Below are 27350 nucleotides of genomic sequence, written 5' to 3'. Positions count from 1 at the left end.
ACCTAATATTTTTAAAGTGTTGTTTATTTTAATATTTTATCACTTTATCTCTTTTTGATCAATCTATAAAATATTTTTCTCTTAGTTGAATTATTGTAAATGAACTATATTTTATGATTTTCCAGCGCGGCCTAGGCTTCATGCCAAAACGCGGCGTGAACACGGCGCTGTGCGAGGTGTTCCGCTTCTACAAGCTGCACACCTCCCGCGGGCTCTGCGAGCCCATCGCCATGATCGTGCCACGCAAGTCCGACTGCTTCCAGGTACATACAGACATTGACCGTCTCATTTGCATTTGTGTGATCGCAGCAAGAGGGAGAGAGTAAGTGATATGACCCCGATCCTCAGTTTGGTTTGCGGCTACTAGATGATTTAGTACGCTTCCAGGTACAGAAACATTATCCGTCGTTCGGTAGAATTGTTCCCAGCGTAGCCTAATATTATTCACAAACTAAACTGATGACCGGGTTCGTAAAACGTCTTATACACACGTATGTTACCGCAGCTGGAGCGAGAGAGTCAGTGATATAATAGTTTGGTTTGCGGCTGCTATAGACTCGCTTGCAACATTTATTCCAAGTTTTCACGTTGTGGCGTATTCGTTGTCAGAGTGTAAATAGGTACTTACCACCGTAGATCAAGATTTCTGGCTACATAATAACAATTGGCCCGATTCGAACTTTAGATACGTCAAATATTACGGCTACAAACAAAAACGTCACTTTTGACACTGACATGTCTAATCTATATCGTATCTAGCCGTAATATTTGACGTATCTTAAAGTTCGAATAGTTAGCCGTATAGTTAGCCGCGACCACGACCAGTGAAACCTGTGTCGAAACGTCGGTAAATAAAGGTAATAAAATAAATTCGCGATAGACCCGTCTATAACTGTGAGTTAATATGTGTTCTAAACGCGAAAGTTTTAAATATTAAACATAATAACTGTGATAAACAGCGTATTACAAGTAGTCATTACCGTGCAGGAGGACCTGTACCCGGACACGGCGGCGCCGCTGCCGGCGCTGTCGGCGCGGGACTGGCTGAGCGGCATGAACGCGCCGCCAACGCTCATTAGCATGAAGACTGGTACGTACATTAGTTTATAATCACTATTCATTTTCACAACGATGGAACATTTTTTTTATTTATTTATTTAATAATCAAGTATACAATACCATTTTACAGAGTAATCCAATGCGCGATATGTATTACATAACGGAAGACAAAAATAAACAATACATATAAAGCCCTATTTAAACGATGCGAGAACTCGCATGCGAGTTTCATTACATTGCGGTTTTTGATCGATCGGTTGAATTAGACGTAACCAACAGTCCGCAATGTAACTAAAATCGCATGCGAGTTCGCGCGCCGTCTAAATCAGCCTTAAGTCATTTACTGTCAAAATGAAATAGACTGTTTAGCTGCTATAATAATATGTCGATTCACTAAACTTGGGTTATTTTATTACACTTCCTTTTGGTATCCATAATCAGACTGGCTCGATAAAACCATAACATTTCTTTATCTTCGACTTTAGGGACATATGCTTTTTGCTGCGATCGGAAACGGGAAAGTGGGTCAGGTTTAAATAGACACTGTGAAAGGTAGAAGAGCGTTATATTCGTGACCATGTTGTGTTTTAACACATTAAGAGCGGGTCGGCGGGCTCTCTGTTCGAGTGTTCGTAGTCGCTTTCCTTTACAAAGCAGGAAATCGCTAGAATCGGCTACGCGTGAAGCGCTACGAAAACGTTGTCAGTGAATGCGTTACTAAAGGTGTTCCACCTATCCAATTGTCTTTGTCCAATGTGTATTTTGTCTCACATTTTCCTCAAAGAGAGGGTGAGACGCAATGACATTGGACCAAGATATTGGACAGATGGAATACCACCCTAAGGTAGCTCCTCGGTCTCGGCACGGTTGCACGAGTGATTCATTAATTTCTGGTTCCTATACTAATGTGGTATAACAATGTATTGCAGGAGTAACAATATCGACGCACAAGCCGCGCACGAGCAACAAGGACGCGCCGGCGCTGCAGCCGCAGGACGCCAACAACCGCAAGAAGTTCGCCTTCCTCTCCCGGGAAACCACGCCCGACTACCGGCCCCTTGCCACCTGGCAGGAGACCCACGCCAACATCGACAACGACATACAGGTCAGAAATGCTACTATGGGGTATTCTCCTACTAGTCAAATCAGTTTCTTTTTTAGATCTGTCTAAACGAGTATTCATATAAATTCCATATTAGCATATGGAATTTAAATGAAACATTACACAATGAAGTACGGTCAACTCACCTACTTTTTAGGATTCCGTACCCGAAGGGTAAAAACAGGACCCTATTACTAAGACTCTGCTGCCCGTCTGTCTGTCACCAGGCTGTATCTCATGAACCGTGATAGCTAGACAGTTGAAATTTTCGCAGATGATGTATTTCTGTTGCCGCTATAACAACAAATACTAAAAAGTACGAAACCCTCGGTGGGCGAGTCCGACTCTTTTATGTAGCTTACAGTTTTACTCCCTTAAATCTATTAAATAACAGCTAACCCCCTTATTCATAAACGCGCTACAAACTTTGTCTTGTCTCAATAATCGTTTCTTTATCTGTCGTACGTAGTATTATACGCCTTGGTAGCGTAGGGTTTGAAATGGAGCCGCCTGGTGATTTGAATTTAAACTAACCGCTACGACAACGTGTGCACCAGCCGGCTCCGTTCCTATTGATCACTGTGATGCTAGTATGTTTGGTAAAACCAATTTATTGAACTTAGTTCATCAAAATATCCAAGGATTTACCTGTAAGGAACACGAAATTGATTTGTTTATACAGTACTCGAATATTGACATTCTCTGTATAACTGAGCACTGGCTTAAAGGTCATGAATTTATGTTTAATTTCAATAATCATAGTATAGTAAGTTCATTTTTTAGGAGATCTTGCAATCGCGGCGGGTCATTGATAATGGTAAAACATAATTTAAAAAGTAAGGAGCGTAAAGACATTGTTGACATGTCTGTGGAACGCCTTATAGAACTTTCTTGTGTTGAATTGGAACAATTTATAATTATATGCGTGTACAGGCCCCCATCGGCAGACTATAACTTATTCGAATCAGTCATAGATGAAGTACTTAGTAGTGTTTTTGGAAGTCATAAAAATATAATTGTATGTGGTGATTTCAATATTAATTTGCTAGAAAATTCGTCATTATGTGGAAGGTTACTAAATACTTTCAAATCCTTCAATTTAGTCAATTTATTTTGTGAGCCCACTCGAGTCACAGCAACCAGTGCTACATGTATAGATAACATCTTTAGTAATAATGACGCGATTAGTAAATCTGTTATTAACAACCTATGTTCTGACCACTATGGACTAAAAGCTTCTTTCAGCGGGAAAACTGAAGAAATTCCTCAAGACACTTTGTGCAGGCCGATTTCCGAAAGTCGCCTAGGTTTATTCAATCGTAATATTACTAAACAATTATGTTGTCTTTCATGTACCCAGGAAAACCCTGACTGTTTGAGTTCCGAGTTGTTTAATTGTATTAAAAAGGAATTTGATGCCTGTTTCATTCAGAAAAAGGTGCAAGGCAAGGCCAAGACTAAATTTAGCGACTGGGCTACACCGGATATTCACGAGAAAAGACGCCGGCTCTACGACTTATATGATTTAAAGGCAACTGATAAAAGACCGGAATTTCTGGAGTACGTCAAGAATTATTCTAAATCTTTTAAGATGTTGTGTGTCGCCGCTAAAGTCGATTATTTGTCGAAAAAGATCCTAAATTCCAGCGATAAAGTCAAAACTGTATGGCAAGTTATCAGCAATGAAACTGGAAAACGTAAACTGAAGGATCCGCACTACAACCTACGAATTGCTGACACTTTAGTAAGTTCCGACCGTCAAGTGGCAGATCATTTTGAGCGGTTTTTCTCGAATATCCCGGTAGAAACAACAAGATCCCTTAATTCATCGCCAGACGTCGCTGAAAAAATTTTGAAGACAAATGTGGCAGAATGTACAGAAATCTTCAAATTTTCGTATGTCTCTCCGAATATAGTTCTTAAGACTTTTAGGTCTTTAAATTTAAAGAAAACAGAAGATCTTTGGGGCCTGTCTGTCAAAGTATTAGATTCCATTATTGAGTCAATTACACCATACTTAGCTGAGATTTTCAACAGATGCATTGATGCTGGAATTTTTCCAGATATTATGAAACATAGCAAAATTATCCCTCTGTTTAAATCAGGAACAAGAACAGATCCCACGAACTTTAGACCGATTTCAATACTACCGGCATTAAGCAAAGTGTTCGAGAAACTTATTCTGAATCAACTATTGTCACATTTCAACAGAAACAAACTGCTTGATAGCAATCAATTTGGTTTCACCAAAGGTCGATCAACTACTGACGCCGGTGCGGTACTTCTAAAACACATCTTTGATGCCTGGGAAAAAGCTCAAGATGCTGTTGGAATTTTCTGTGATCTGTCAAAGGCATTTGATTGCGTTGATCACGAAAATTTAAAGAGAAAATTAAGCCGCTATGGGATAAAAGCTAGTGCCCTTGACCTGGTCTCATCGTACCTTTCGGATAGAACTCAGCGAGTAGTTATTAATGGAACTCAATCGGCGGGGTCCCCGGTAGCCCTCGGAGTGCCTCAAGGTTCAATTCTTGGTCCCTTCCTGTTTTTGGTATACATTAATGACTTACCAAATGTTGTGCAAGATAGACATGATATAGTGTTATTTGCAGATGACACTTCCCTTATATTTAAAGTGGACAGAAAGGAAAATAGCTTCGAGAGCATTAATGACGCGCTATCTACCATAGTAAACTGGTTTACGGCAAACAATTTGCTTTTGAACGCCAAGAAAACCAAATGCATCAAGTTTACGCTACCTAACGTCAAGCAGGTAAATAACAGCAAGATTAAAATAAAAGGTGATACGCTGGAATTTGAGGATCGAACTGTTTTCCTGGGAGTCACTCTAGACTCCAAACTGCAATGGCATGCACATATAGGCACTCTAGCCGGAAAACTTAGTTCAGCAGCCTATGCAGTGAGGAGAATCAAACAGCTAACAAACGTAGAGACGGCCAGGCTGGTATACTTTAGTTACTTCCATAGTGTTATGTCATATGGAATTCTGTTGTGGGGAAAAGCGGCAGATATTCAGACAATATTTGTGCTGCAAAAACGAGCTGTACGTTCCATCTATGGACTGGGCGCTCGAGTATCCCTAAGAGAGAAATTCAAAGAAGTTAACATTCTTACCGTTGCATCTCAATACATACTAGAGAATATTATGTATGTTCGGAAAAACATCCACGAATTCAAGGTTAACAGTGATATCCATAACTATAACACTAGAAACAAACATAAGCTTGCCGTGCCCGCCCACCGCCTCCGTAAGGTTAGTACGTCTTTCGTCGGGAACTGTACACGTTTTTATAACAAAGTCCCCACTGATGTAGTGAATTTACCACTTCACAAATTTAAGTCGCACATTAAGCGCTCCTTGTTAAGTAAGGCGTACTACACTGTAAATGATTTTATAAACGATAGAGATGCCTTTAAGCAGGTAGCTTGATTTCATTAGTATAATAAGAGCTAAATAAATATTGTTTTTTTTTTTACATTGTGAATTAAATATGCTAGTGTCCAGTAGAATTGACACATGAGACAATGATGTTCTCGCTTGATTAAATTGTTTAATTTAATTTTAGTTTTGGACACTTGGAGACCTTATACATCTCTAAGTATTTATTTATATATTTTATTTTTGATTGTACATACCTATATTTTTAATGTTTCTGACACTTAGAGACCTTTACATCTCTAAGTCAACTTAGGCTAGTAATTATGTGAAGCTATACTGTCTTTTTACACGACTGCCCAAACAAAAAGAGTGTATTGTTTTCAGCGTTCATGTTTGTATGTATGTGAGTTTCTTTATTCCACCTTAACTTCTGAATGCCTTAACCGATTTAGACGTATGATACATCATTAGAATCCTTACGTCATCCCGGCTAACATAGGCTATATGACATCATTATAAAAACAATATGGCGGACTTAATGCGCCATATTACGCAACCTTTAGAAAAAAATATCGTGCAAACCTATCGAGTAGGGTATCAAAATGAAGGGCTTTGAAAGCCAATTGATAAAATATATGCAACATGTGGGTTTAAGTTTCATTTTGAGAAAGTAAGAATTGACAAAATATGTTAAGAGAAGCTAATCTCATAAAACCAAATATTATTAGGGTCGTTCTCTCATTTCGTGCAAATCGGTGATGTTCTCTCGATTTGTAAATTTTCTTTTAAATGGTAAATTTTGGGTTTTCATGCATTGTGGATTCATTTATTGGCATTTTTATGCTAAAGGCACCTTCGTAACCTTATTCCTTTTCATTTAATAAGACTGGTGGTAATGAACTACGCGCTGGTAATGAAATGGGCATGGATGGTAATTTTATCAGTGGAGGGTAATGAAACAAACTTATGAAATCGCAATAAAAAAACTTTAGTTAATGAAAATTAACACCATTAATATAATGAACAACATTAAAATCACGTGTCTTAAGCGCTGTGCAGACGATCAAGCCGACTTAACAAATACTCCGGCTTGACAATCGCGACTTATGATTTACCACCTAGCTTGTAGCGATTGTCAAGCACAATTTACGTGATTAAAGACGTATTTCGTATTGTTTATTTATTTTATGATTACACAGCACTACATCAGTCTTGTCACCAACACACTGAGAAACTACATACTTTAATTTAAAATTAACATCCAAATACACTCGACTGCCAATCCATCCACCGTAGCTCCATAAACTCGCAAAATCTCAAGCACTCATGAGTTAACAGGAGATGCACCAGGAGAAGCCTAAGGGTTATATTTCTAATGTCCGGTACAAAAGTCTTACAAGCCTCTCTACTAGTTCAAGGCAGCCAGAGTCTCCACGAAAAGTCCAACAAGCTAAAAGTAGTAGGCTTAAGTTGTGCCTCACCTGACTCACCTCCAAAGAAATGAAGCCCAGGGTTCCTAAAATAAATATTTTTAGGTAATACATCCTAAGGAAATTCTTTTGGACCTTTTCCAATAGTAGAATTTACGTCGACTCGTAAGGGATCCAGGCTAATGCTGACGCCTCCAACTTGCTTCTGACCAGAACATTGTAAAAAACTTTTATGGGGCAAGGGTCATGGAATTCTCTGACAATGCGAGTGACAAAGCCTAATCTACTGAAGCTACAGTACCAAGTGCTTTGATATGGTCGTGAAATGTTAGCCGCGTATCGAATATGACCGCAAGATCCTTTACTGAGACGACTCTTGAGCATGTGTAGGAAATAGGGTTTGATTAAAACTACACACTTGACACTTAGCCGCATTGAAAGTCAGTTTGTTACCCCGACTCCATTGGCACAGAGATGATGAAACATCCTTTTGCAGCAACTTACAATCCTCCTCCTTCTCAACTCAATATACCAATTTAAGATCGTCGGCGTAGAGTAGACAACGAGCGTTATGGATAACCGAGGGCAGGTCATTGACCATTATTCTAAATAGGAAAGGCCCCAAGATTGAATCTTGGCTGTCACCAGAACGAGTATGGTACGGATCTGGTACGAAGTGGCCATGCTGGTCGTTGCGTGCTGCGGTTTATCACCCAGATAACTGGCAAAAATGTTAAGCAAATGTGGATTGAACCCAATAGCGTCTAGTTTGTGTAGGAATACATCGTTACCCACACGATTGAAGGCTTTTCGGAAATCATAATACAGGACGTCTATCAGGATACCCATATCCAGATGCTCTGAGATGGTGTCACTGTCAACCAAGGTCAGGTTAGTTTTCACTCTGAAACCATGCTGAGTGTTGCACAGGCATAATGGTTTCACTTGTTTCGACAACGTGCCATGGAGTATGGACTCAAACAGCTTTGCTAAAGCTGAAAGAAAAGAATACCTTGACTTTGGGATCGGTCTTACCCGTGAAATCTTCCAATGGTGATGATATGTACTTGTGGAGAGTAGGTACCAGATTAAGCATGGAGTGTATTGGACCATTCAAATGCTCTAAACACCCCTTTAAGATATATGCAGGTACCTAAGTAGTCTGGACCAACAGTATAGAAGCCCGATAAACTTACTTTGGTGTTAAGACCCCTTATGCAGGTACCTAAGTAGTCTGGACCAACAGCATAGAAGCCCGAAAAACTTACTTTGGTGTTAAGACCCCTTACATTTTGGTAAATTAGATCCAGTGAAGGTTTCAAATCAGGATTCCGAACTAAGTATTAGTGGTTGGTTTTTGTCTGACTCCCATTGACGTTGGATTTACGAAATGACCACGATTATCGGGCTACATAGTAGGAAATAAACAGGATTCATACATTGTCGAGGGTACTCCTATTTTGAAAGTCTTGGAGTCCCCTTTGAGCTTAAGTTCATCGACAGTGCACCATGAATAACAGCAGATATGCCCGTATGTCCTCCGATCCTCAAGCTATATTCCACAGATGGATGAACTTGCGATGGTCCACCGCCCTGAGAGGGATTTTACACCGCTTTTTACTGCTGGTATCAGTTTTCTGAGATTTATCACGCACGGATTAGGAATTGTCGCTTTTGACGGCGGAGGCACTATTATTGTTTATCGGCCTGTGTTTATGTTTCTGTAGTTTCTGCTCTTTATTCCAAACATTTGCCCCGTTCTCTACCTTATCGTCGACACGTATCAGATGATTCCAACTCACTTAGTCTCTTAGTAACGTGTCAAATTTCTCAGCACAGTCCTTGAGTGTGGTCTGGTATTATATATAGAGCGGCAGATTATGTTAATCTACTGCGCTCTAGTTAAATCCAAAAAATCACCAGTTGGGCTCCCCTATATATTCTTACATAGTTTTAAATGTTTATACCAACATTCTATTTATAATAACTTAACCCTCTTTCCATTAAATGCACTGCCTCATATACATTATCATTACCTTCTAAATTCGTTCATTACCTTCCCTGGCAAAATTGGAAGGAAAAGAAATGAATGAAACAGATATGAATGAAGTTTTGGAAGTTTTCGTCGCCTAGGTCGGTTGATATCAGACCTTGATTTCGCAGAATAAGCCACACGAAAGGCAACCCTAAAACACATCAATTAGGTATAATTTTAATAATGTACAATTGGTACTTACTGTATAAATCACTAGATGGCGATGAAGATTTATCTGAACCACACTCCTTCCCGACACGAGAGAACGTAGGTATTTTCGTCAAAAGCAACATACGGACGACCGCTGTGGTAGCACGCGGCCAACTGACTGACGAACAATGTGTTGTATCCGCGGGAAGTGCTATATACCCTTGCTATATAGCAAAATATGGCTAATCCATTTCTCGCGTCGGTAATGAAGAAATTGCTTGGACCATCACTTATAAGGCTGTATAGTTTTATTGTTAATTTCTTAGCGTATAATATTATAGGATATAAAACATAACTAAATTACTTGTTTACTGAACCAACAACAAGTTTTCTATTTTTAGTATCTTAAGGTTCAAATGGAGGTCAAAGTTTAACTTCACGCGTTACATGCAGAGAGGAATGAAAATAGTGGGGGTTAATTGTAAATATAAAGAAAATAACCACCTTTTTAGAATTGTTCATGGCGGGCCAATATACTTTAGGTCCTATGTTACAACCTTGCATTAACAGATATTCGAAAACACCATCACATTTTTGGTAAATTGCAAATAATACCGATTTGCACGAAATGCGAGAATGACCCATTATTGAATGGGATACTTATTAAAATAAAAGGAAAGAGTTTGACCGCTGATCATAAAAAAATATCATCATCATCATATCAGCCAGAGGACGTCCACTGCTGGACATAGGCCTCCCCCAAAGAGTGCCACAATGACCGGTCTTGCGCCACCCGCATCCAGCGGACTCCCGCGACCTTTACCAGGTCGTCAGTCCACCTTGTGGGGGGTCTACCCACGTTGCGCCTTCCGGTACGTGGTCGCCACTCGAGAACCTTTCCGCCCCAACGGCCATCGGTTCTACGGGCAATGTGCCCCGCCCACTGCCACTTAAGTTTAGCGATTCGGAGGGCTACATCGGTTACTTTGGTTCTGCTGCGGATGGCCTCATTTCTGATGCGATCACGCAGAGAGACTCCAAACATAGCCCTCTCCATTGCCCTTTGGGTGACTTTGAGCCTTCTTATGAGGCACACAGTAAGCGGCCACGTTTCAGTTCCATATGTCATCACTGGCAACACACACTGGTCGAAGACTTTCTAGTAAAGTAGTAGTATAAAAAAATATAATTATATTATATTAGGTACATACTACTCATAGTTTTTAAAACATGTTCGTAATTGCGCTAATGGAATCGGAAAGTTTAAAATATAACTTCTATTTATTAATCGATACGATGCAGAGTCCGTCTAAGCTAACTCTGCACCGACTTTGGCAGAACAAATCGTGAAAGTATCATTATAACCGTATGGTTTAATTTAATTTTAACATTTATGATGATGACATTACTCAGAGCGTAAGAAAGATGTGCGCTTCCTGCAACTTGTCCAAGTATATGCACTCGGTCCAAAGCCAGGCGCCAAAGGCGCCCCCACACTAAAAGGGTCAGGCGTAGCCCGACGTACGTGACACGCTATACTCATACCAAAGCCGGGCGCCTTCGGCGCCCTCATACTCAAAGCGTCGAGCGTAGCCCGACGTAAGTGGCGCGTTGTACGCGTTCCGAAGCCGGGCGCCTTCGGCGCCCTCATACTAAAAGAGTCGGGCGTAGCCCGACGTACATACGTGGCGCACTGCGCGCGGTCCAAAGCCAGGCGACTTCTACTTTCTCATACTAAAAGTGTCGGGCGTAGTCCGACGTACGTGACACGCTGTATGCATACCAAAGCCGGGCACCTTCGGCGCCCTCACACTTAAAGGTTCTGGCGTAGCCCGATGTTCGTGGCGCGCTGCACGCGGTCCAAAGCCAGGCACCTTCAAATCTCTCATATTAAAAGTATCGGGCGTAGCGTGACACGCTGTATGATTACCAAAGCCGGCCTCATACTCAAAGCGTCGGGCGTAGCCCGACGTACGTGGCGCGCTGTACGCGTTCCAAAGCCGGGCGCCTTCGGCGCCCTCATACTAAAAGAGTCGGGCATAGCCCGACGTACGTGACGCGCTGCGCACGGTCCAAAGCCAGGCGACTTCTACTTTCTCATACTAAAAGTGTCGGGCGTAGTCCGACGTACGTGACACGCTGTACGCATACCAAAGCCGGGCGCCTTCGGCGCCCTCTTACTCAAAGCGTCGGGCGTGTACGAGGCGCGTTGTACGCGTTCTAAGGCCGGGCGCCTTCGGCGCCCTAATAGTAAAAGAGTCGGATGTAGCCCGACGTACGTGGCGCGCTGCACTCGGTCCAAAGCCAGGCGCCTTCGACTCTCTCATACCAAGTGTCGGGGGCGTAGGCCCACGTACGTGACACGCTGTACGCTTACCAAGACGCCTTCAGTGCCCTCTCACTCAAAGCGTCGGGCGTAGCCCGACGTTCGTGGCGCACTGTACGCATTCCAAAGGAGTCGGGCGTAGCCCGATATATGCGGCGCTCTGCGTGCCTTTCTGTACTGAGGACGCCCTCGCAAAAGTAATATAAAGTGACTTCAAATGGTTAGTAACGAAATCATGACCCCAAAGTTAATTAAATAATTAAAATTAAAAAACACGACTTCGAGAAAGCGAACTGAAAAGATGAAAATATTTTTTAGTTGTGTTAGTTACTCAACTTAATGAATGTAAAAATTCTAAAAAGTATAAAATAAAATAAATTAATTAAAAATTAAAAAACACGCCTGCGAAAAAGCGAACTGAAAAGACAAAAATAATTTTTAGTTGTGTTAGTTTAGTTGCGTAACTTAATGAATGTAAAAAATAATTAGAATATGAGTGTTTAGTGAAGGTTATAAACAACAAACGCAAAAGTTTTATGCTCATTTAGGATCGTGACTGTACCTGTGTATTTTATTTCAATTGCAGTCGGGGACCTTGATGTATTGTCATTTTCCCATTTAATAGGTTCCCGACTGCAATTGAAATAAAATACACAGGTACAGTCACGATCCTAAATGAGCATAAAACTTTTGCGTTTGTTGTTTATAACCTTCACTAAACACTCATATTCTAATTATTTTTTACATTCATTAAGTTACGCAACTAAACTAACACAACTAAAAATTATTTTTGTCTTTTCAGTTCGCTTTTTCGCAGGCGTGTTTTTTAATTTTTAATTAATTTATTTTTATGTAACATACGAGCACAAAATGCCGTGTCTTACAGCTACTCGTACATGTTATTACTATTTTAATATTATTATAGGCCGGTAGCTTGAACATGTCATGCTCGCTTAAAAGTCTTTGCTTACGGTGGCGTCGTTGATCGGGTCGCCACTTTCCCGAATGAAGGTTGAGGGAGGCGATGGCTGAGATACGCGTCATACTCGTGAACGGGTGCTGTTTGTGGAGACTGGTCTGTTTAAGCTAACACAAGCTATTATACTTAGTAACTTTATTTGTATTAATTAATTACAGTGAGACGCCTCATTCTGCTCTCGTATGTTTCTTTTCTCTTAATGAATGTATTAATTATACAGGATATTGACTCTTGGAGACCCTATACATCTCTAAGGATAACTTGATAAACTATATAATCTTATAGTTCTGACACCTAGAGACATTTACACCTCTAAATATTATAGTTTTTTTTGTATTTTGTATCTGTATTTTTTATGTAATTCGACATTAAGAGACCATATACATCTCTTAGTAATTGTAATACGTTAGATTGAATTCTTAGTTTTATTTTATAAAATTGTTGATGTTATTATTTTTGCATGTATGTAAATTCAATGATGACGTGTAAAAGTGCCCTTGTGGCCTATTTGCTGAATAAATGTTGATGTTTGATGTTTGATGTTTGTCATTTTGACTTATGTATTTGTGAAAGAAGAAAGGGATAAAACATAATTTAACTAAATCAGACCCGTAAAGTTTTATAAATAAACGGGTTATTCGCTCTCGTATGTTTCTTTTCTCTTAATGAATGTATTAATTATACAGGATATTGACTCTTGGAGACCCTATACATCTCTAAGGATAACTTGATAAACTATATAATCTTATAGTTCTGACACCTAGAGACATTTACACCTCTAAATATTATAGTTTTTTTTGTATTTTGTATCTGTATTTTTTATGTAATTCGACATTAAGAGACCATATACATCTCTTAGTAATTGTAATACGTTAGATTGAATTCTTAGTTTTATTTTATAAAATTGTTGATGTTATTATTTTTGCATGTATGTAAATTCAATGATGACGTGTAAAAGTGCCCTTGTGGCCTATTTGCTGAATAAATGTTGATGTTTGATGTTTGATGTTTGTCATTTTGACTTATGTATTTGTGAAAGAAGAAAGGGATAAAACATAATTTAACTAAATCAGACCCGTAAAGTTTTATAAATAAACGGGTTATTCGTTGCAGATGCAGCTGATAGAGAAGTCCCAGAAAACGAGCGCCAACCAGAACACAAAGTTCCACCAGCTACAGAAGATGTTCGGCAAGCAGAGCGGCGAGGCCGAGCCCGTGCCGCTCTACAAGCAGATCAACCAGGGCGACGTGTTCAGCACAGAGAATGAGGTATATTGATAGCATTTGTCAATCACACCGTGATATTTTGAGAGAAACCAGGGGTTGACCTTGAGGGGATTTAGGATTAATTCTGCAAATCGGCAAAGCCTGAGACAAAAGCGCGAGGCCTAATCGACTTGTATATTGCAATTTAAATATTCTTACTGCCCTCACTAACTTTACAATAGTTACACACATTTATAAAACTAAGATTTGTTTAGCTAAGTATTGGATATTCTATATTCACAGAAAAGCACTTATACCGTTTTGAACCATACTAAACACATAATACAGTATTATAACTACATGTACACCATTCCAGCTGCGCCTCGCGTTCAACCGACAAGGCGAGGAGCTGCGCATCGTGAAGCGTCAGCTCCAGAACAGCCAGCAGCGCGTGCGCGAGCTCGAGCAGACCATCGCCGCTCTACAGTCGCACATGCAGCGAGACGCTTCTTAAACACGCGCCCACCGTGCAGCGCACACTGTAAACTTTGGTGACCGAGAGACTTGGTTACACGTAACTAGTGGCGAGGCAGATAATGCCAGGAGATAATCTTTTTACTTATGTTTGATCGCCGAGCACAAAATAAATCTCATAGGTCCTGGACTTCTTCCTAATAACCGGAAATGCCATGAAAACATACGAGTTCTTAAAAATGTGACCACGGAATTGAGGCGATTGAAACACTAATTAGTCACAAGAGCGATAACATGCTCGCATTTTTATCGCTTGTCACCATTCCTGTCACGTTCTAACAAGTAGGTAAGTGTAAAAGTGACGCATGACACAACAGGCGATAAAACACGGCAATGAAATTAATGTAATGATATACCTTTTACTTACTCCTGCCATTACGCTACGTTACGTGTAACAAGATATTACAGTCTGAGCCCCTTTAGGGAGCTGGTTGAAGGATTAACCTTATATGTACAAGGTTTGAGAGTGATAATAATGTGACTTACGTTAGCTTAAACGGAAGTGTTTTTAGCTCGTAGAGAATGCCAAATGAAACGAATGCGACACGTTGCTAATTTCTACCAGTAGATAGGATTTCTCAAACCTTTTTTAACAAAAGATCTCATTAGCAACTCTATAATCGATCTATCATTCCATCTGAAGTCTAGTTGTATTTCTAGTAGGACTATGTTAGAAATGAAAAATGAATAAGTTTACAATGTGCGATGTCTTAATGTTGTACTTGCTCATATAGTGCTGCTATTATTTGCTAGTAAGAACATTTATTGTCTTATGACGCCGTGACCTCTCTGATAGCCGTAAAGACGCTTAGTGTATGATGTAAATTGTCTTGTCATTTTGTCACAAGTTCTACAAAGTAAATGCTCAATGGCCACAGTAGATAAATGTAGGTCTATATGTGCACTTTTTATGCTTAAAATCTTTAAGATGGCGGCTTCCAAAAATTTTAACTTGCATCGAGTACTAGGGGCCATAAAATAAATACCTAAAGGATGATTTTTGGACAAGTTGTCCTCCTACCCCATCCATGTAAAATTTTACAAACTTCTCAATTTGAACATTACAACGGAAAAATATATGTTTGTGGTGGCATGGATGCACATTCCAATTGGCCTCTTAAGTAAGCAATGATAATGGATCATCCATTCATTAATTGAAATTTCCAGTTAGCAAAGTTGCCAAAATATGTGTTGTAAATTTTAGAAATGTTACTTTGTGTATTGTGTTGCAAGCTTTTTATTTCGCCATGACGAATCTAATCTTAAATTATCACAAAATGATGTTTATATGTGTATCTGTTGATACTGTATTTCTTTATTGATAATGATTTACATTCTTTTATTAGTGATTTTATAGTTTTGATAATTAGTTATTGTGTTTACAATTAATGTGCAATTCAAATCAGGGTGAAAAAGTTATGGTTTGTTACGATCATATAAAGGGAGGCACCTTATTAAGAAGCACATGATAAATTTTATTCCAAGTGTTACAGTTAAGTTGACATTTTGTTAGTGATTGTTTTAAGAGTCTGATTTTGATAATAGTGTTACCTGTTATTTTATAATTACGATGTGTATGTGCTTTCTATGTAGTTTTTGTAACATTATACTGTATTATTCCAGTTTAAGGCATTTAACTTCTTTTGTAAGTATACAATGAATTAAAGTCCTAAATGAATCTATTTGAGTGCAAGCAAGTAACCCACAATTCAGAATGGTAAAGTTACCAGTGTTTCCTTATAAAGTTAATTAAAAATAAACCTCCTTGTATTTTTAAGGTGCTAGTATTTTTCAAAGATCTTCGGACTAATGAAACTTCTAACATGACTAGGAATTAAAAAGTATTATGATGTAGCGTACTAGCTTAGCATTGGATTTATAAACAATTTGATATAACTTTACTATTCAAAAGTCCCAAATTTCTCAAAAATAACGGTACTAAACATTTACATTCCAATTTCAGTCTTAAAGGCATAATTATTGTAGTAAGAATAATGAAAGTATTATTGTGCATTAGCTGGTTTGATTACTTACTTGGCTAAGTCAGTGTTAATACCTATTTATTATCATGTATTTTTATATCATGCTTGTGTAGCACAAATTTTCAAATAAATGTTTGAACAGTAGTTAAGGTTTTTGATTTACTTACCTTACTTGGATACCTTTATAGTTCTAATTGTAAAGAAAACTCAAGCATTACACTGCAGATATTTTTATTTCACATTTCGACACGTACAAAAAATACAAAACGGTATCTAGCTCTATTAGTAGAGATTGAGATTCTGTTATTGATCATATTGATCACCTACTCTATCTATAAATGCTGGTAATACTATTTGTAAGCATATACTACTCGTATCATTTTCGGCATACCACAAAAATATTAGGCGTGTAAAAAAATATATAAAAATCTTACATATAAGTAGGTACATTGTATTGTCCCAATAATGGACGGATTGGACGGCATAATGTAATTACATTAATAATTGGAATGATTATAATATTTGGTGTAATGTAAGATATGTTAATTGCGTAGTGTCAGTATTTATTTAAATTACTTATTTTCATTGTATGTAGGACAAACAACACAATTATTATACAAAATACTAAGATAAGGTAAAGGTACTTACCTAAAAATAAAGGAACAGTTGGTAATATCAGTTCTCCATAGGTACTAAGCCCTTGTATGGAGTGCTAAGTACTTGTGATGATGGTGATATTATTTGGTTTCAAACACGGAAATTTTAAATGCATTTCAAAATTATCAAAGTTAAAGCAACTTTCCCTAACAAACATCTTATAATGACACATATCCTAGTATGTGAGCGACTATTAGGAAGGGTACTGCTGACACTGCAGTAGATATAGTCAAGCCAGCTGCAGCGTTGCAGCCATCACTACTGCAGGTGTATATGCAAGTCCTATACTCGAGCTTGTCTCCGGGTTGCTGCACATAGTTGCAGTAGTTGCCAAGGTCTAAAGACGAACAATATCTTTTTGTGCTGATGCCACCTGAAAAAGAATCATTTGTAAATACAAGTTCTGAAGGCTGAATATGTAATATTACAACAAAAGTTTGTCAAATAAAATGTAACCATATCTGTTCAGTATCCCTTTCAGGGGTTTTTAACCCTTTATAAGGCCCCATTTATACAGATATGCTACGTGAAAGTTAAATACACTACCATGTTTCTAATGCACTGGGGAACACATCTACGCCAAAAAAAAACGAAATCATTAAGAAAAACATGTGGTCAATATATGCACTCAGCCTGTTAGTGCACTTGAGTTTTCAGATGATCTGTTTCCAATACCCCTATTCATTGACATTGACATAACAAACATAAGGTGCTCTGTACAGACTGGCGTTTAATTGACTACATACGGTAAATCGAACATTATTGTGTATCTTGTAGTGGGTAGGATTAATATACGAATATCACTGAAAAAATTATAAGCTCTTGCAATTCACGATGGAGAGTGGATTTATCAAAATTAGACCTTGTCATCATACCAATAAGAGTCTCGCTACTCGCCATCGTGAATTGCAAGAGCTATAATTCAAATTATTAGATACAGCGACGTGTATATTTTTAATAGTATAATGGAAACAATGACGATAGCTTGCTTGCTTCCCTTGACAGGCATAGTGCATAAATTGACCACATACTATAGATTAATTAATTACACAAAAATTAAATACTGACCGAAAAAGTATGAACGAGGAAAGAAAGCCTGATATATTCGCTATATAATACCATTATAGTTAAATAATAAAGAGGATGTTCTTCTCCGTAAATGTTTATTAACTAAGTGGTTTCCAAATCGTCTCTGCCTTATAAAGGGTTAAAGAGGCTTTTCATTGCTTACCAAAGCCATAGTTTTCTAAAACCCATTAATTGAGCTAACCCTGTTTATTATCATAGGGATAGGGACCATCATTCGACGTGAGAGGTATAACCGTTTAAAAAGTCGTTTTTGTAAGGCAGTTGTGATTATTCAATGAACTAAGGGATTCAAAGGTTTTTTATTTTTCTGGATAGGGGTGTAGGGTTCCTGTATGAAACTAATTTCAGGGGTTTCTGTAAGAATGGTGAAAGTGAAAACTATGCAGTACATATAATTATAGTACCCATTTCTGCCAAAATTAAGTTAATTATGCATGCAGCATTACTTACCTATTGTATGCAAAGCAAGAGTGCATAGGCTGTAAGACCAAAAACCCAGTGCATTTCATAACTGTCAAACTGTGAAATGAATACATAGTAATTTGTAGTTTTAATATAAACATTAACTGTTAGTGTAGTTTAAAGGCAAAGTTAGATGCATAATTGTCAGTAACTAAGGTTGTCAGTAACTAAAATTATTATGGTAATTTTTTGTATTAGGGGTAAATTACGTCATTTTAAATTAGGGGGGGGGGGGGGGGTCTGGACATCGGATGATGGTAGCATGACGTAGGAGGAAACGGGGTCATTCAAAGAATGATTTTTGGATGATTTTAGGGGGGGGGGGGTCAAAAATCGTTAAAAAACGATGACGTAATTTATGGACAGCCCCTTACGTAAATAAAATAATTAATTTTGAAGCAAAAACCATGGTGAGTTGAGTTCAAAAAGTATGATCATCGTAAAATAAAACAAAAACCAACCAAATCTCTGAAAAAGATTTGATAAGCAACAGAAAATTAAATAAAGTATGGTGTTGCGCAGTGAAAAATCTTTACAGAAAAATCTGTGTGGCTTTACCATAGTGCATAAAACAAATCAACCGATATTGAAACGGAACCTGTATGTTTTATGCAGAATTGAGCATTAAAGACATGTTCACAGGAAGTAGGCTTCAGGCTTCCTCCGTCCAGGTGCATGAGGGCATCACCACACTCCATCGTAGAGGAATTGCACTGATAGCAGTCTATAGCTACAACTAGTATAATTCATTGGTTAGTAAGTAGAGATAATTACTACACACACCTTAACCTCTCTATGCTACACATTTTTGTCTTGCTTGACTTATATTGACTGGGATATCGACCGTGATTACCTCTTGTATTGTTTTCAATTTATCGAGAGCCATATCCCAGTTGATGTAAGTCTAGTGAAACTAACTGTGAATTCAAAACTGTTTTTTGTCTTGCTTAATTTGAAGTGCCCACATACAACGGCCTAAATATTTTGTAATCACAAGTGTGCAGTCCTAATATTTTAGTTCATTCCAGATAGATTAAGGTGCAGACAGTCATCCTCAGAGCTTGTTAGAATTCTACGCCCGTTCAACCCGGTGAATTATATACTTGGTAACTAAGGGGGTTAGTCTGTAGGAGGTTAAGATATATTGTTAAATGTTTAGTACCTACACCACCACCGAACCTCTGAACCCATTCAACCCAAAGTTCTCACCTTCGTACCGTCCGACGTGTTTTATACAATACTGGGCATCATGAATGTCGGAACAGTCCTTTGGTAATATATCTATGTCGTTATCAAAATATTCATTGCATTCAAAAGGGTTTTCAGAGTCCGTCCCCGAACATTGATAGCAGTTTATTGATTCAACTAAAAAAACAAAAAAATTAAAACAAAAGAAATATTTAAAGTTTTGATTAGGAAACAACGCCCTAAACTTACCTGTCTTCAATGATGAAAATGTCAGAGACATAAATAGTACTGATTTGTACAAATGCATCATTTTTATGGAATGTTTACAGTCAATTAATAAAAGAAAGAAAGTTGTAGTTACATTGAAAAATCAATACAAAATGATTACAATTTAGATTAGCGGTAGCGGCGTACGTACAAAACACAACACGCACAACCACAGATAAGAAATACTTTAGCGACGTTAACGTTTAGTTTAACGTCATTCAAGTAACGTTCATTGAACTGTCAAACTTATACCGAGGTCAACACCCCAAGGCCTAGGGCTGCCTCTCTTTCTAACAAATGACTGTTGTTAGAAATAAAGGCAAACTGCGGACTTGTAACTTTATAATATTACACAATTTCATTAGATTTGGAATTCATTGCCGCGACACTTGAGACATCTAGTATCAAGTAGCGGTATTAATATATTTTTTTTTATGGCATCGCGCTTCTGGTGTATTCAGCCAGACGAGTAAAGCAGGGAAAGGTACTAATAATTATTCCGTTACTCGATGCTAAAGGCCTGTGCACACCGGCTTGCGTGTGCGTGACGTGCACGTGCGCGTGCGCTAAAATGTTGGAGCTGCACACGCACACGTCACGCAAGCGGTTTGTCGTTTCTGATAAGGATCTGTATACTACAACGCCGCACGCGCACGTACACGTCACGCACACGCATCCGGTGTGCACAGGCCTTAAATGACGATTACGAAAAATAAATAATAGTCGTTTTGGTACATGAATCTAGTATAACTGGATCAGGCATGACGGGGTTGGGGGGGGCGAATAGTCTTATGTATCTTTCAGTAGGAGTAGCAAAGAGAGCGCTATTATTGTTTGTCCTTGTCACAGTCTCACATTTTTTTTACTGCCCACCGTAAATTTAGTATGGATTATGGTGGGCAACAAATAAACTCGACCAATCATAGCGTCGCATAAGTCGCATTGCGTATGTTTTGATCCTCACGCAGGGCCGTCTTAAACTATGCTGGGGCCCTTGGGCACATAAGAATTTGGGGCCCTTTTGGAAAGTAAAGAAAGCGAATTAAACTAACATTTTTCTACTATTATCTGCTATTTATTATGGGTAATCAAATATTCTGTTACTATCTGTACTTCGGGGCCCCCGGAGGATGGGGGCCCTGGGCACGGGCCCCGTGTGCCCTTATGGTAAAGACGGTACTGTCCTCACGGAAGCACGCGTATAGCACTTCTATAGGATCCTACCATCTATGTTTTGATGTTTGGTACCAAAACTGATGTATAGCCCCCTCCTCACTCGTGCGCGAATCGCGGCGCGAAGCCGCGAACGCGAGTGTGGCGTCGATTTTCGCAGACAGCGAAATCGACTCCACACTCACGTTCGCGGCTTCGCCCGCGATTCACGCGCATAGTCTGGAGGGGGCTTATGGAGTGACTGGAGTGAGCACTCTATGTTTACTATATTTCTCTATGATATGACGAGTAATAAGTAGGTACTCTTTACATAGTGTAGGACGCAGCCTACACAACAAAAATGTATACATAATTAGATATAAGATGGTCAAGCAAATCTTGTCAGTAGAAAAAGGCGCGAAATTCAAATTTTCTATGAGACGATATCCCTTCGCGCCTACATTTTTCAAATTTAGCGCCTTTTTCTACTGACAAGATATGGTTGACCAACGTATAAAATCTATTTGTTTCCATATTATATTATTTAAAAAGTAAAACTAATTTTACTTAAATTTGCGCAATATTTTAATTTATAAAAATTACATTAGTTTTAACGAAATATCGGAAAATCAGAAAAAAACCAGAATTTTATGATTTTTTAGTGTGTGTTTTGGACGCATGAATCTAGGATATACCTGGATCTGGCATGAGTGGTGGGGGTAACTGACAGAACGGGATAGTCTTATGTATCTTTCAGTAGGAGTAGCAGCGAAAGAGCTATTATTGTTTGTCCTTGTCACAGTCTCACATTTTATTTGTTCCCCACCTTTTTTTTTGTATGGATAATGGTGGGCAACAAATGAATTCGACCAATCACAGTGTCGCATTTGCGTATGTTTTGTCCCTCACGGCACAGTCTCACGGAGGCACGCGTATACCACTTCTATACGATCCTACCTTCTATGTTTGGACGTTTTTTTTCGGGGTTTGTAATTATTTTATATTTAAAAACTTTATCACTCTATCACAAATAGTGTACCTTTCTGATGGTGGTAAGATTTTTCATATATCTCTTACTGAAAATTATACATTTACTTACATAAATAAATAAACGGTGCAGCCCTACCTAACCCGTCTACCTCCACTCTGCACTACACTCTTTTTGTTGTTGCTCATTCTGTTTTTTTATAATTTTACATTTTTGGTGAATAATGTTTTGCAAATGGTACATTTACATAAATATGATGCAACTTCTAACACTGATTTCGCAGTGAAAATCGATGTTGTATTTTTTTACCATTTTTCCCATAATCAGCAAACAATACGTAACACATATATTAATCAGCAAACAATTAGGTAGTACGTAACACATATATTAATTTCGGGTAAAAAGAAAAAATCATGATACTTTCGTTCCAATGATAACCAATGACATGATCATAAATTCACAAGACGGTTGATAGATCCGCAGTTTTGCTTGGGTGGGAGATGCAAATAATACCAACAAGTTGATTCAATGTTTATTTTATATCGCTTCTCACATCGACAATATTAATACAAAAATAGTTATTAAATAAACCAGGACCTACAGTACTCTGTATCGTCGTTAAGTAGGCAAACTAAGGCTATTTTATATACTATGGACGTCTCCATATCGTTAAGTATTATAAAGTAGACAAGTTATTTGTCATTATTCACAATTTTAACATTTCACACACATTCACACTTCAACACTATTTTCAACATTTTCCAAAATGTATAATTAGATCACAATATGCATGAGCAGATACTTAGAAACTCATGTGAACTTAATTTGTACATTAAACTTAATATATAGACCTATTTTTAAATGCATTAACTTATTTAATGTTTAACCGTATTTACTAGCAGGCAGTTACTAGTAGAAATTAATATTATTGTCATCAAAGTCTTACGCTTATACAATTATAAAAGTATTCATCACAAAGTTGGAATGTAATCGATTAGTAAATAGATACAATATAAAGTATTTGTAGAGTATTCATCACTAAATAATAGGTACACAGCTTTAAGGTTAAGTATATAAAAGAAGTACAGATAAAAGTACAGAAAGACAATATTACTAAGTAGGTGGATAAAATGTATATAAATTAACATTTTACACGATTGGCACATTGGTCCTTAGTAAGATGTTAGCCTAGGTAACCCTATAAAGGAAAAATGTAAACTCGGTAAAAAGGCATTCAAAAATAGAAGACATGATTTTTGGTCCCAATTGATTCATTCGATTTTCATTAGGTACTAAAATTACACTGAAATGATGTTTGAAAATGTTACCTAAATCTATATCAAAGTATAAGCCTGTACGGTGGAAGTACACCTATTATTGATTTAATTGTTGAGTTGTGGTCGGAGGGGAAGCGAGCGTTCGACCCAGATGTTCGGGTTCTGCATCATGTCTTGCCACAGGGATACTTCTTTGCCTACACTGTCCATCCAATTTACGTTGGCTCCCATGTATGTTCCTGCAACAACAAATTAATTTTAATTAGGGTAATATAGATTAGGCTTTTACTTCCTAAATAAACATTAATAAATCGAAAACCCCATATCTGTCCTATTTATTTTGTCAACATAAGGGTCACAACACACATGGAATTAAGAAACGAAATGTCAGTGGGTTCTGATTATTGCCTATGCTCACTGAAAGACCAAGTGAGTGAGTTAGACCAAGAAAAATCTGCAACGATTTTGATAGCATACGCTGTGCAAGTGTTATTTAAACGTCATAATTTCATAGAAGTTTGACGATGACGTTTAAAATAACACTTGCACTGCGTGTGCTATCAAAATCGTTGCAGACTTGTCTCGGGCTAACTCTAACGACAATCTAACGGCCCATAAAATTACGTGAAACGAGTCTGTCGCGGTCCCACAGACTGAGTATCAGCGGCCTCGTGCTGAGTTCTTGCATGTTTGACACCCAGTACGTGAACGTGTGCTCCCAACAGGGGTTATGTGTCCACCCGCCGATGTAAGTACGTCTTCTGTTTCAAATATAAAATGAGCGATACGTACCAGTTCCCAGCGACAGTCTGACGGCGCCCATGAAGTCGTTGGAGGCGAGGCGGTCGCGGTCCCACAGGCTGAGCTCCAGCGCGCGCGCGGCCAGCTCCTGCAGCGCGAGGCCGCGGTACGTGAACGTGTGCTCCCAGCGCGGGCTCAGCGTGCGCCGGCACACGGCAGTCTTCTGTTTAGCGAGCCGGCCGCGTTCGGGGAGGAGGTAGCTGGAATATTAAAACACTTATTTTAATAATCTTGTTCGAGGAGACCTCGAATAAGATGGGAGGATGAACTCAAAGTCACAGCGGGCCCGAACTGGAGAAGAGTGGCCCACGACAGACCTCAATGGAAAGAGCTAGAGGAGGCCTTTTACAAGCGGCACACTGAGCTTAGAGACATACTCTAACTCAGAATAAAAGGGCTTAATAAATAGATAGATTTTAATAATAACACATTTTAATGGACAGTAAGGATCAATGTAAAATTGGATTCAAGAGGAATAAGAAATGTGAGCGCATACAATCTTGAATTGTGAGGTTACATTCTCGACTGTTTCATCCCTCTGCACCTCCCAATTGAAAAATAATTGCTTCTTAGGTATCTAATAACTGACAGAAGCGAAAATTAACTAAAACATTGATTCGCTTACTTCTCGTGATTTGTTCATAAAATCAAGTGTTAAAACTTTAAAAGTCGTCTCTTGCAAGTTGTCGTTGCTTAAACAACAAATCGAAGAACGGCCAAACTGACGTATATGTTTGTGTAACTTACCTCTTGCAAAATACATCAGCCAGCCCGTTCGGCTTGGTGGCGACGACGTTCTTGGCTTCCTTAACCAGCACGTGAAGGGTTCCCTTGGCGCGCGGCCCGGTCTCCGGCAGCTCGAACTTCAGTCCAATGATCAGGTCTCCGCGCGTGCCTTGCTGCTCATCGAATTGTTCCGTCTGGGGATGAAGACAATTTTGTAAAATATGTACGGTTTTGGTTTATAACACATTTTAGCGTAGAATAGGGAGTAAATGCAATGTTCTGCCGCCAGAGTGCAGTACTAATTTGTTTAGAAAACCATAGAGTAACTTATACATACTACGCCTTAAAGAGATTTGACAATTTTTTACTATGACATTGATGCATCAAGGCGGTTTGTTTACAGGTGGCCTACCGCGAAACGCGAATATCGAAATTTCGTTATCTGCCTCTCTATAGATCGAATAAGCAAGATTATAGGGAGGCAGAAACCGAACTTTCGATTGTCGTGTTTCACGGTAGGCCATGTGATTGAGTTAGTGACGCCCTCTACGCAGTGTTTTGCGTAACATTCCCTATTGTTTCTTGCGAAGCCTAATTGGAAAATCATCATAGTCAGACTGCATCAACCACACCACGCGTATTAATCAACGTCACACGTCACGACCTATGAAACTAGCTAGGATAAAATTTAGCAAACGCTTTAACGGTGTCAGACTGTTCGATGCAACTGAAGTCCATTAGAATGACAAGGATAGCACTGTGATCATCTTAGAACAGGCCCACTTCGATCAGAAGATCTGTTTTAATTAATCCACATAAGTTTTACAGTTGGCCGTAAACAGGATACTAGAAAAGAGCTTGGACGGCTTTACCAAAGTTCACGATAGCCAAAACCACCCAGACACCCGACCTCTTACGTAACTCCAGTAGTAGTGCACTACGGTGCAATTAAGAGGTACATTATGGACAATATGGTACTCACCCGCTCGTGTAACTTGTACCACATGGGCGCGGGGTCGTCGAACACGACGTCGGCCAGCGGCAGCGTCACCTAAAATACAATAAATTAATATTTTACTTAGTTTATGTATGGAACTCAAATTTTATAGGGAAAATTAATATAATAATTAATTTTGTCAGTAGAAAAAGGCGGCAAGTTTGAAAAATGTAGGTGATAACACTGATGACAGGGGTGCGAAACTCCTCCCTTCGTGCAAACTCGGCTCCGTTCGGCTCAGCCTAGCTCCGAGCAATTATTAGGGTTGACACAACTTGACGTCCCCTTGCGTGCACGACCACAGATAAGATAATGGCTTGAATTTTGACAACCCTAAATAGCCGAAAGGGATAGTGCCTTATATAGTTTGTCAAAGGACTGTCTCATTATCATGCCACGACAGTAATGCAGCTGCAGTTGCCATCTGAATGTTACCTTAAAACTCGACCTGGCATAAGTTTAAATATAAATTGTACCTTATTTCTTATCTCACCTCGCCAAGGAAGTCGTTCCGGCCGAACATGTCGGCGTGCCACACGCTGAGCCACAGTGTCCGTGAAGACAGCGAGGCCAGCGGCTGCACGAAGCTCAGCGTCTCCTCGAATATCGGGTTGAGCGTGTTCTTCTTCACCTTCGTCTTCCGTTTGCCAGTCTTGGACTTGTCCGGTAACAAGTACACCTGGAATTGAAATTCCATTTGTTTAGAAAAGCTTCAGAAGCAAGGGACGGTGCTAGTTTCCAGAAGTAAAACGTTCTCAAATGTGAACGCAAGGCGTAACTTAAGGCGGTTGTACAGTCAATCTTCTACTGTCACCGTTCGCATTTTGGCCCTTAGAGGCGTTGGTCTATAGGACATAGATAGTTGATGCTACACGCTCTGTATGGTTTTCTATATCGTTATGGTAGGCACACACAGACACGTGCCAATGGCAAATTATGCAAAGTCATTGAAATCAGAAAACCAAGAAAATAAAACTAACCTTAACATAGGGATCCGACCGATTCCTCTTGACATCGACAGGCGCGAGGTCTCTGCACCTCCGCACTCCGACCTCCAACGCTCCTAGCCGGTAGTTGTACAGCAGAGAGAACTGCACATCCCCTCGCACAGTCACGCTGCCGCGCATGCCCTCGCCTGCGCCCGAGTATACCGATGCCATGGATTCCGAGCGGTTCTGAAAAAAAAAAGCTACCTAGTGAGAACGTATTTTGCGAGGTGTTTTTGGTGGTTTTGTTTCCGAAAATGGGATGATTCCAAATGAAATCTGCATTGAAAGTGCTGTTTAACGTTCAGGCACACATAACAATTGATGATCCAATACGAGCAATCCATAACAATACATATGACATCATATCAATCATATCATATCCAACATTTTAGCGCACGCACACGCGCACGTCACGCACACGCAAGCCGGTCTGGCTCGGCCTTAAGGATTGCAATACCTAAGTCCAAATTTGTGCAGCAATGTAGGTTTATATTCAAATTTCGTCAAGTGGACGCAAACCCTATTACCGCCGATTTTGGAAGTCAAGGAATTTA

At 39.1% G+C, this 27350-nt stretch overlaps 3 protein-coding genes across 6 annotated transcripts in view; 1 reads left to right on the top strand and 2 right to left on the bottom strand.

The window, feature by feature from the left end:
* The window catches only part of LOC134792139 (coronin-2B-like), a 43718-nt gene extending 27371 nt beyond the window's left edge, over positions 1-16347 (top strand). For both annotated transcript variants that reach the window (XM_063763355.1, XM_063763356.1), the window contains 5 exons: positions 126-263; positions 988-1090; positions 1989-2164; positions 13595-13750; positions 14064-16347. In XM_063763355.1, the coding sequence (XP_063619425.1) occupies positions 126-263; positions 988-1090; positions 1989-2164; positions 13595-13750; positions 14064-14201 (711 nt within the window). In that variant the 3' untranslated portion in view covers positions 14202-16347. The remainder of the gene's footprint in view (positions 1-125; positions 264-987; positions 1091-1988; positions 2165-13594; positions 13751-14063) is intronic.
* Positions 16348-16421: 74 nt separating this feature from the next.
* On the bottom strand, positions 16422-20041 carry LOC134792138 (U-scoloptoxin(05)-Sm1a). Of its 2 annotated transcripts, XM_063763353.1 has the most exons (4): positions 19849-20041; positions 19621-19776; positions 19010-19147; positions 16422-17233 (listed from the first exon to the last, which is right to left on the bottom strand). In XM_063763353.1, the coding sequence occupies exons 1-4, from the start codon at positions 19907-19909 to the stop codon at positions 17019-17021; spliced, it is 570 nt and encodes a 189-aa protein (XP_063619423.1). In that variant the 5' UTR covers positions 19910-20041; the 3' UTR covers positions 16422-17018. The 2 variants fall into 2 exon arrangements, with proteins under 2 accessions (XP_063619423.1, XP_063619424.1); XM_063763354.1 differs by lacking the exon at positions 19010-19147 and having other exon boundaries at positions 19849-20034.
* A 2485-nt stretch (positions 20042-22526) lies between these two features.
* Positions 22527-27350, bottom strand: part of LOC134792154 (uncharacterized) — a 187951-nt gene continuing 183127 nt past the window's right edge. For both annotated transcript variants that reach the window (XM_063763375.1, XM_063763377.1), the window contains 6 exons: positions 26788-26982; positions 26301-26486; positions 25793-25861; positions 24832-25004; positions 24076-24284; positions 22527-23522 (listed from right to left, as the gene is read on the bottom strand). In XM_063763375.1, coding sequence (XP_063619445.1) covers positions 23389-23522; positions 24076-24284; positions 24832-25004; positions 25793-25861; positions 26301-26486; positions 26788-26982 — 966 coding nt within the window. In that variant the 3' untranslated portion in view covers positions 22527-23388. The remainder of the gene's footprint in view (positions 23523-24075; positions 24285-24831; positions 25005-25792; positions 25862-26300; positions 26487-26787; positions 26983-27350) is intronic.

Source organism: Cydia splendana, chromosome 7 (assembly GCF_910591565.1).
Source record: "Cydia splendana chromosome 7, ilCydSple1.2, whole genome shotgun sequence".
NCBI lineage: Eukaryota > Metazoa > Arthropoda > Insecta > Lepidoptera > Tortricidae > Cydia > Cydia splendana.
This window is presented reverse-complemented; position numbering and strand designations above follow the sequence as displayed.

What these genes read in the sequence shown, in the direction of transcription:
- LOC134792138 (XM_063763353.1), bottom strand. Translation starts at nt 19,909, where the DNA reads ATGATGCATTTGTACAAATCAGTACTATTTATGTCTCTGACATTTTCA. An exon ending in ATTTTCATCATTGAAGACAG is followed by an intron (nt 19,777 to 19,848) that starts GTAAGTTTAGGG and finishes TTGTTTTTTTAG; the next exon opens with TTGAATCAATAAACTGCTAT. An exon ending in ATTCTGCATAAAACATACAG is followed by an intron (nt 17,234 to 19,009) that starts GTTCCGTTTCAA and finishes ATTCTTTTTCAG; the next exon opens with GTGGCATCAGCACAAAAAGA.